Below are 10,336 nucleotides of genomic sequence, written 5' to 3'. Positions count from 1 at the left end.
GGGTCTCCGAAGTGCAAACGTTTTAGAAACTTCACAACCATACAGTAGAAACTTTAGTAGTTCAGCAATTTCTATTGATGTTAGTCGATATATCATGCTTAAAAAACAGTTTGAACATGATAATGTGTTTTATCGAAGATAATGTTTTGACTTTTACTGGATGGGAAGGGACGGGGGGAAGGTGGGTTTACATTTTCATATACCTTCCATAGTCTACTTCTTCTGTATAAAGTCTGAAGCTTCCCGGTTGACATTTGCTCCGTTACTAACAACGCATCCGCTGCACTTCGTACCTGAATGAGCTAATTAAAACGACGAACTGCTATGGTAAGCTATGGGGAAGAAGTAGAATTCTGAAACACATCAGTCGCCGTTTCTAAACACGCAAGTCTCATGAAAGTTTCCTATTCAACTTACACTCTTTTTTTACCAATTTTGGTGCTGAGGCTTAACGTTCTTTTATTTCCTTCGCGATTTAAGCCTGAAAACGTTCCCATTGTTAAAGTTGTATGGCAATTAATCAATTAGGACGTTATCAGACTAAGTTCTACTACAAACTAAGTTGGTCTTCAGCGCATCATGGAATAACTGAATGGTCAAGGTTAAAAAATTGTCCTAAGTATTTGAGTTAATTGTCCTATTAGACCACACTTATACATTTCCTTTTCCCTTATACTTCTCATATATTTATACTTCTCATCGAAAAAAAATGATCCGTTATTAACTGACTCTCAGTCTGAGTATATTCTAAGTATGATCATAAAATTTTGGTTAATCTCAGCCCAAAGGTTTTCATGAAAACGACCAAAATGGGAACCAAAAAGGTTCTTACAAAAAGAGGATATTCTCACGGTGTTGAGTTTCTATCTGTTTTGAAAATGGTGGTCGCGGAACCTACGGCGAGAGGATATTAAAAGCCTGATGGCTGGAAGCATTGTTGAATTCAATTTTGTTCCGTCGATTTGACCTTGTCTGGTCTGATCCAGTATCTACTGGCTTCATGTGATTATTGAATCGCTCTAGCTATTTCTATATACTGATGATAGTGGGAGCCAACGTGAAAGGAATACATAATTCCTTAGTACTGTTATATAAGTAATAGTCTGTTCAGTGAAAGATCATTCAGTAAACCTACGTCCCTAGTAATTTTATCGCGAATCTATTTAGTGTAAGAGAACATGAGCCCATTTTCTGTTTTTCAGTGTTTATTCAAAACAGGCGGGGGTATATGACATCGAATATACTGTATTTTTAAAGGCCACAGGAAAGGCTCAGCATTCGTCGCCTCCGTTGACTCGTCCACAAAATGTCAAAGTTATGAAGCTGTTTCCTTTAATTTTTTTCGGAACTAAGGGACAGGTTATGAGAATGTTCCTCGACTGGGTTATGGAGCTGTATCATTTGGCGAAATAATGGCGAAAGATGGTGCACGAATAGATCAAAGAATTATAAGTGGTCATTGACTTCAAGGAGAACCAGATGAAACTCGTCACCAGGCCTTCTCCTCTCAGGAGACTACCTCGGAGACGTTTGAAACAGTGCATGTATTAAGGTTTTTTAGCACCCCATAGAGCTTGGAATGTATGAATTTGTTTATTTATCAGTTTTTTTATCGCTTTCCAATTTTATTAGACTAAATAACCCGTGCTTGCATCCACAGTTGTCTTAAGTCTCTCTTAGGGCGTGATTTCCGAAGGTGGTCATCTTTTGGCAGTGTTTTACGTTTCATGTTGCTTCTCGACCGAGGATCTAGCCAATATATTAGACTACTACAAGTTCAAATGTGATCATTGTTCAAGAGCTATGCTTGGATCAAGTTATAGAAATGATATTGGTCCCCAACTCCAAATGAAAAAATTTAAAATAAATAGATTATCAACTGAAATATGTTTATCCTCTCCAAGGCGATTCCCAAAATGTTACCCGCTTCGAGGAGAAAAAAAAAAAAAAAATGATGACTTTAAGAATCATATAAAAATTAATCAACTTAACCGAGAGAGGAAAAAAGCAAACTATTCCGCGGAGTGCCTTGTAACATTGAATATATAATTGATGATCAACCCCCAAAAGGTGGTGTGAGTTATCAAGACCGTTCGATGAAAAGATTTAAGGAATGTGTATTATGGAAAGTGTTGCAACACCGTATACAACATGCAACATGCAATAAGTCGACGCACAAAGTTTACCCAAGAAACGAGATGAGGGATCTTTTTCCTTTTGTTGAAATGATTGTTGTGAGCAAAATATTCCGTGTTGACATGACGTGTTTCACAGCCCCGTGAGTTGTATGACATATGACGCCTGATGACGTTCAGGAAATGTGGGCGGGACAAGGGCGCAGGATTGAATAATGTCATTTTCAAAATTTGGATACAAAAGTAAATTTACTCTCGTTAGGAGCCTTTTTTCTCAAAATATAATCCACTGGGATTTTGTTGGTAGCGGCAAATGATTCTTAGCAGACTCATCGAACGTTTGAAATTTTCATTTGCTATCATATCTAGTGCAGAAGGTGAAGTATTCAAATATTTAATCATGTATTAATGCACTGCTCGATTTCTCCTGTCTTTAATCAGTGTGCGGCCGTGACGGGAAGACATTCAATTTACATGACCTTCCGATCAACTAGCGTGACGTACAAATACGTCTTACTCAATAGTGTATGCACAGATGTCAACCAATTAAAATGCTTGTTCTAATCGAGCCACCTCAAGTCTCCCAATGACCTTTGGACTAGTTTCTCCTGGAAGCTTTTCAGTGGGTAACCGTTCCCTTGGAAAATTACCGGCAACCACGTTAGAATAATCGTAGCGTAACCTGTATGTATTTATTTCTGATCAAAGTCGAAGATGTCATTTACATCAGTGATATCACGGTCGGTAACACCTCTCGTTCAACTCGTATTTTGAAAATATCTTGTTGAGTTTCAGTAGTTAGTGATGTCACTTCGTTCTTGCTGTTCATGAATTTGTATCTCTGAAACTGATTTTCGTCCCCATTCGGTTTTTTTTTTGACAGAATTTCTTCGATAGCTGTTTCGCCGTCACCTTGTTTTACTTTACGTTGTAGCATCGTCCTTCGAAGGATGGCCTCACAGCTTCCAGCCAGTTGTTCCGTGATTCGAGGTCAGTTTGATTCTCTACCCACTAAAGTACAAGAATATGTGGCCGACAAAGTCGAACTCTGCCAACCAGACAACGTTTACATTTGCGATGGATCCAAAGCAGAAAACGAATCATTAATCAACGAGTTGATCGAAAATGGTGTGCTGACTAAACTTCATAAATATGACAACTGGTATGTTCAAGTAGTTTAAGCCAGAATTGCTTATTTTGTCATTTGTTGATTTGACAATCGAATACACCTGAGACGTGGATTTTTCCAAGAAGTGAATCATACTTAGGGATCAAGGAGAGAGAACATAACAGTAAATTTCATTTTATACCCCACTGACACTAATGTTTCGTGTTTCACAGTTTCTTAGCCCGCACCGATCCACGCGATGTGGCACGAGTGGAATCTAAAACATACATCTGTACGGAGGAGAAAAGAGAATCCATCCCAACGGCGAAGGATGGAGTTGAAGGCCGGCTAGGTAAATGGATGAGCGTTAAGGATATGAACAAGGAGTTGAGTAAAAGATTTCCTGGTTGCATGAAAGGTAAGGACATGTCTTCAAGAAGAATTCAGCACGATTGCCATCCTCATGCAAAAACTAGGATTTATTTGAACCGAAGTTCGTCGACCAAAGAAAATCACTTTCTGCTTAAAACTTGTCATTTGGCATCAAGAGAGAGCTTTCCTACCCTTTTTCTGGAAGATTTCGTTAAAAATTGTCCTGTCATGCCGGGCTCTGACGATATTGTCAACCGTGCGTTGTGATTGGTTGTTGCAGGAGGTGTGTCAAGGGGTATGCCACGTAAATAGGATATTGTCCATTTCAAACTAAGTTTCAAAGGTCAACTTGGTCTTTTAGAATTTTAATAATAGGGTATTTGTTTTGTTTTAAAAACAAGTCTTGGTTGCTTTGGCTGATTGCTTTCTCACATTTTTTTTTCCCCATAGTGCATTTGTTAGTAAAAATCTCTGTTCTGAAAACTAATTTTTTTTGCAACAATAAAAATCAAAATACTAAATGCTTCAAAAACAACCCAAAGCAAAAAGGTTAAGCTAACAAGGGACTTTTCCTTTCCTTGGTGATTAAGGATTAGTCAGCTTTATTGAAGTCTGTTCAGGTTAAACAGATAAGCTGGACTGGGAAACTTTTATATCTCACAACTTCTCAGTCATCATAAAATGTGAATACTGGTGCTAAACAGGTCCTTATCACATCACTTATGCCATGTTAAAATTGAAGTGAAAATTGGAAACTTCATGCTTCACTAAAAAGGGAAATATTTTAAATATTCCATGTTGTTGTACCACTGTATCAAGGGTAGTTTTCTGGCTCTCTGTAACATGACATCAACTCAAATGCAGTTTTCAATAAGATTTTGTTAAGTCTGAATATGCATGATTATTTACCCCAAGGGAGTTGTTATCAGAGATTTTTATCACACTGGAAGAACTTTGAACCTGTTACATTCCAGTCTTGCATTTCATCTGTCATGGAAATCCTTTCTTTCTTAATTTCTTATTTGTTTAATTGTCTGTAGTTTTATTATGCACAGTTTGGGAAAAACTACTCAGGCCTGATAAATCTTGCTGTTTTAATGAAAAAAGAAAGCATTTTTTGGGTTTAGGGAGGGTTGAATGTGGTTGTGCAAATCCACTCATCCATGTCACATTTGGCCAATTTTGTTAATCCCAAATTATTTTCATTCTAATTGAGATCAGCCTTACTTTTTATTAGAGCATTATTTGGTGTGAAGTTATTCTGCTCGTGATGGTACAAATGTATATAATGCTTTTATTTCAAACTATCAAGATTTTACCAAATTACTAGTACATTTTTGAAAAAGTGAAACAAAAACAAAGCACCTCTACATAATAGTGCAGTAATCTATAATCCAGGCCAAACTCTTAAGCTGATTTGCAATCCATATTAGTTTTCAACTTCACAATTTGATGCAAAAATCTATGATCCCCCAATTTTTTAAAGCCCAAATATGTCAATCAGTTAACTTGTTTCCCATCTCCCAATCAGTCTTCTCTTAAAATATGTAAATGTGTGTTTTTATTAAAAGCCTGAGGGAAATTGTTTGTTATTTAATGATATCTTAACAAGGAAGAAACATCAAGCAATATCCTTTAACTATTGAACTTTGAATAAGATGATTGATGATTAATAATATCAGGCTTTTCAAGTCATGCACAGTTAAGTTTTAAGTGTGTGGATGACCTTTGAAATGCGATGATGAGAATAAAAAAATAGATTCCATGTTGAGGTGTGGCCATTCAGTAATAGATCACAGATTGGTCACAGATATTTTTTCCACATTTTGACCTGTGATCTATTATTGCACCAACTCACAGCACATGGAATCTATTTGTTAAACAGGATATGGCAAAAAATTCTTACTAGTGGATTTCAAAGGTCATTCACATTAAAAAAAAATGTTATTAATGCCTGTCTTGTAATAGATCATAGTAGGAACCAATCAAAATGTGTGAGCAGAATTCAGCTTCACATATATTTAAGTAAAATATTCAACAAGAAGGGATGGAGTCTAAGGTCTTCAAATATCTCAGTAAAAAATGCAAACAGTTTCTTGATGTTGGGATTGAAACTTAGCTATATTTTCCAGGGGTTAAATTGTCTTCCATAGGACTATAACTCACAGGTTTTACTTTTCGAAAATGAATGAACTGTATACAAGCTTATTTTCAGAGATAGACATATTGTTTTCCAGGTCGTACCATGTATGTCATGGCATTCAGTATGGGTCCAGTTGGGTCTCCTGTGTCTAAGATTGGTATCCAAGTCACAGACTCTCCTTATGTAGTCTGTTCCATGCGTGTCATGACTAGGATGGGTGCAGAGGTAATGAAAGTTTTGGGAGACAACAGCTTTGTGAAGTGTCTTCACTCAGTTGGCGTGCCTCAACCTGAACCACCATCTCAGTTCAAGTGGCCCTGTAATCCGGATAAGACCATAATCTCCCACTTTCCTCATGATCGTGAAATCAAATCATTTGGAAGTGGCTATGGAGGGAATTCTCTCTTGGGAAAGAAATGCTTTGCTTTGCGGATTGCTAGCACAATTGGTCGCGATGAAGGATGGTTGGCAGAGCACATGCTGGTATGATACACTACAACTAAGAAATAAAACACTTAACAATCTGAATACCTTCATCAAGTAAGGCATGTCAAGACCAAAAGTAAAATGGTGATTCCAATTTAGTGCTTGATATGCCATCAGATTTGTGAAAAAAACTGATATGTCTGAATGGTGAATTAAAGTGTACACCTATTAAACTTAATGCTTGGGACAGAAGAATCAGACCTAAACATTGAAAGCTTCTTCTATCTTGCAGCAGCTCACAGCAGCTTACCCTTTCTTCATTTCTTAGCAGAAATGATAGGGCCATGAAAGCCTTGACAGTCAGACACACTTTTCACAAAATTCTGACTCTTTTTCAGGATAAAAATCAAACAGTTTGGTTAGCATGTATAAAGTATTCATGAAAATGAAAAAAATTAAACTAAACTAAAGCTATTGTGCTGTTTCTCTATCCAGGTTGTTGGTCTCACAAACCCCCAGGGTGAAAAGAAATATATTGCTGCTGCCTTCCCAAGTGCCTGTGGAAAGACCAATTTAGCCATGATGACACCAACATTGCCAGGATGGAAGGTTGAATGTATTGGTGATGACATTGCTTGGATGTGGTTTGATGAAGAAGGTCAACTGAGAGCTATTAATCCAGAATTTGGCTTCTTTGGAGTTGCGCCAGGAACGTCAAACAAGACCAACCCAGTTGCTATGGATACATGCAAAAAGGGAACGTTGTTTACAAATGTTGCACAAACAAGTGATGGTGACTTTTATTGGGAAGGTAGATGCTGTAAAATGTGTTTGAAAATGAAAACATACAATTTGCAAGATCAAGGTTTAATACACAGAATCATCTCATTATTGTGTCAGGTATCTCATAGTGAATCAGATCTGATATAGGGCACTTACCATTTGGAGAGAATTTTAACGTGTATTTTCTTGCAAATAGTGAATAGCAAACTAAGTACAAAAGCTGTTCAGTGTGATATGTGTGTGCTGTTGAAACCTGGATGAGAAAAGCTCTTGCAGTCTGGAACCTTTTTCAGTTTTCAGTGGTTATGGTATCCCTATAGGCAATGTTATCAGCTGAAAATCAAGTTTATCTGAAAAATTTATATCCTAAAATGGCTGCATGAAAGGCTGCATTCACAATCTCATCTTTATTTTATAAGGTTTGCCGCTACCAGATGCAGAAGTAACTACTTGGCTTGGAGAGAAAAATTGGAGGCCTGGAAAAACTAAGGCAGCACATCCTAACTCCAGATTCTGTGCACCAATCAGTAATTGTCCAATCATGGACAAAGAGTGGGAGAATCCCAAGGGTGTTCCCATCAGTGCTATACTGTTTGGTGGCAGACGCCCACGGGGAGTTCCTCTAGTGTATGAAGCCTTTAACTGGCAGCATGGGGTTTTCATTGCTTCATCTATGTCTTCTGAAGCCACTGCTGCTGCTGAACATCAGGGGAAAAATGTCATGAGAGATCCTTTTGCCATGAGGCCTTTCTTTGGGTACAATTTTGGCAAATACATGGAACACTGGTTAAGTCTAGGAAACAAACCAAATCATAAGTTGCCGAGAATTTTCCATGTAAATTGGTTCCGTCTTGATGAAAATAACAAGTTCTTGTGGCCAGGTGAGACTTGAGAGAGTTACAGTAACAATATTTCAACACAAATTTTCTTCTTCAGAGGTGCACTGCACTGCTTTTTCACTCATTCAGATTACATTCATTTACTCACAAGCAGTACTTTTTGTTTTTATTGGTCAAAAAGTTAATCCTTTCATAGTTTGCAGGCACTTAGCATCCTTGCTTACAGTGTTCTCTTACAGTAGTTTTAAAATTATATATTTACTGCCTTAAAAATTTCTTAGAATTATTTCAAGCAGTTGTAAGTATATTTTTGGTGGTCTTCATTTCTTAGTTAAACAACTCTTTTTTAACTTTTTCCCAAGGATTTGGAGAGAACAGTCGTGTACTTGAGTGGGTGCTGCGACGTTGTGACGGAGAGGACATTGCAGAGCCCAGTCCAATTGGTTTTATACCCAAAAATGATTCTATTAATGCTGAAGGTCTTGGAGAACTGAACATGAAGGAGCTTTTCAGTATTCCCAAGGACTACTGGTTGGAAGAGTGCCGCTCCCTGCGACAATACTATGAAGAGCAGCTAGGGGACGACTTACCAAATGCTGTGAGAGATGAGCTGAATGCTCTTGAAGAAAGGCTCAAGCAATAATCACTAGTTACACTTAGTTATACACTGTTAGCTATTTTGTTTTATTTAAACCACACAAACAATGCAGTAAAGGACATTGATTTACTGAGCTACTAGCAATTAAACTATAAATACAAACTTATACAAGTACCAATTACTGCAAGTAATAAGTGGACCACTGGTGAGTTTTTCTTTGTTTTCTGAAGTTAGATTGATGGTCTTGTACAGAAAGATTATCTTCATTTTTAAACCCAGCCTCTTGAGACTAATGATCACCAGTATTTATTTATTAGTTGAACAAATTTGAAGACAAGATTTGAATGGCTAAATGCCAGTGTAAACATTCCCTATAGGTAGTTAGGCAAGTATAGCCAAAAATTGAAATTTTTAAATGATCAATCAAAAGATGATAACCCTCAGTAGAAAAATGTTGATGTGATATCAGTTTGTTTGAGGGGTTGGTTTGGACTGAAAAGCTTACTGAAGCTTCCACTGAATTAATGTTTTTTAGTTTTTCCTCTGAGTTTGTTGATCAGTAAACTGACAAATTTTGTTTTATCTCTACAATGAGCCCGAGTTTCCTCAAGTTTAGCAAAGAACTTAAGTGAGGTTCAATAAGTCACATCAACATTGATACTTCCTTAAAGGTAACATTTAAAGGTAATTTATCAAATAAATATATTGCTGACATTTTATTTGTAGGAAGGTGTTAAAATGTATCGTGGTATTACCACATATTAAAATTTTAATTTTTTGTATCAGTAATGGATGTAATTTAGTTTGGTATTAGTTTGTCCATTTTTTGTCAGAAGTTCATTGGCTAGTCGGTTATTTGAGGAATAATTGTTACAATTAAGGGCTGTAAATCTTGCAACCCTTGCTGGTTAAGGAATGTGGCATTGCAAGTGAGATTGCAAGACAACTGAACAGTATCCCAATTCTTTTTTTCTTTTGACAAGCAGAAAGCACCTATGTTGATGACATATTGTATCAATGTGCTCAGTCATAGTGTTAAAATGTAGGTTAAATTGGTGAAGCAAGTTTCATACACACACATTTTTATTTGTGGATCAAAGTTGTGACTGTATGTGGGCAGATGTAATTTACATCTGCCCACATTGAACAAGTGCTGGATGATGCTTTCTTGCCAGATGTCTGATTTTGCTCCATGCAGTGTAGTTTCGTTTTTGCTAGTACTCAATCAATAGATAGTCATTGTTTCCAATAGTGTTTTTATAACCAAGGCCTAATTAACTCAAATTAACATATTTCCCAAATTCCCCATTCTCACTGCTCTAGTGGAATGAAAGAGATAATTCAAAGAGTAAAGATGTTGTAGTTTAAAAGTAATGTTTGATTGGACTATGAAATGTGACAGTTGCAGCTAACCTTCTACTTGAATATCCCAATAGATAATCACAACTAGCTAGGCTATGGAAGTGTCATTTTTAACTTATTTAATAAACTACTTTTGGTTTATAATTAGAAGCTGGCTATGTATCTTGATATATTTTAACTGGCACTATTAAAGGAGAGGTGCGCTCCAGAAACTATCTAATCTTCACCCCTAGCCTGCCAGTAACCCTTTTACTCCCAAGAGTGACTAGCATCTAATTTCTCTTCACAAACTCACTTCTGAGTGTCCCTCTCACTCAAAACATTAAAGGGCTTGAGATACGGTGATCTGTTTGAAAATTTGGAAGTAACACAAAAAGGCATCTGTGTCTTGAATAATGATTGTTTCTTTGAACTAGAGCTACATCTGTTTTGACCTACTATTTGATGAGTTTGTGACCTAGTTGTAAAGTTTCATTCCACCTCCATAGCCACACATTTTTAGCACAATTAAAGACAATTTTGAATGGCTTGATGGGTAAATTCACTTCAGGTCAAGTTTGTAAACCAGAG

General features: G+C 36.8%; 1 protein-coding gene across 2 annotated transcripts; it reads left to right on the top strand.

Annotated features, from left to right (window-relative positions):
- The first annotated feature begins 2,487 nt into the window (after window positions 1-2,487).
- Window positions 2,488-9,916, top strand: LOC111337945 (phosphoenolpyruvate carboxykinase, cytosolic [GTP]). 2 transcript variants are annotated; one of them, XM_088755108.1, is made up of 7 exons: window positions 2,488-2,512; window positions 3,019-3,297; window positions 3,477-3,661; window positions 5,853-6,241; window positions 6,680-6,995; window positions 7,387-7,848; window positions 8,169-9,916. In XM_088755108.1, the coding sequence occupies exons 2-7, from the start codon at window positions 3,086-3,088 to the stop codon at window positions 8,447-8,449; spliced, it is 1,845 nt and encodes a 614-aa protein (XP_088611234.1). In that variant the 5' UTR covers window positions 2,488-2,512; window positions 3,019-3,085; the 3' UTR covers window positions 8,450-9,916. The 2 variants fall into 2 exon arrangements, with proteins under 2 accessions (XP_088611234.1, XP_022800074.2); XM_022944339.2 differs by lacking the exon at window positions 2,488-2,512 and adding an exon at window positions 2,717-2,875.
- The last annotated feature ends 420 nt before the right edge of the window (window positions 9,917-10,336 follow it).

The sequence above is a fragment of the Stylophora pistillata genome, chromosome 3, assembly GCF_964205215.1.
Source record: "Stylophora pistillata chromosome 3, jaStyPist1.2, whole genome shotgun sequence".
NCBI classification, from domain to species: Eukaryota; Metazoa; Cnidaria; class Anthozoa; order Scleractinia; family Pocilloporidae; genus Stylophora; species Stylophora pistillata.
Note: the sequence above shows the minus strand (reverse complement) of the source record. Positions and strands in the feature narration are given on the sequence as shown.

What these genes read in the sequence shown, in the direction of transcription:
- LOC111337945 (XM_022944339.2), top strand. Translation starts at nt 2,850, where the DNA reads ATGTCATTTACATCAGTGATATCACG. An exon ending in GGTTGGCAGAGCACATGCTG is followed by an intron (nt 6,242 to 6,679) that starts GTATGATACACT and finishes TTCTCTATCCAG; the next exon opens with GTTGTTGGTCTCACAAACCC. An exon ending in TGGTGACTTTTATTGGGAAG is followed by an intron (nt 6,996 to 7,386) that starts GTAGATGCTGTA and finishes TTATTTTATAAG; the next exon opens with GTTTGCCGCTACCAGATGCA.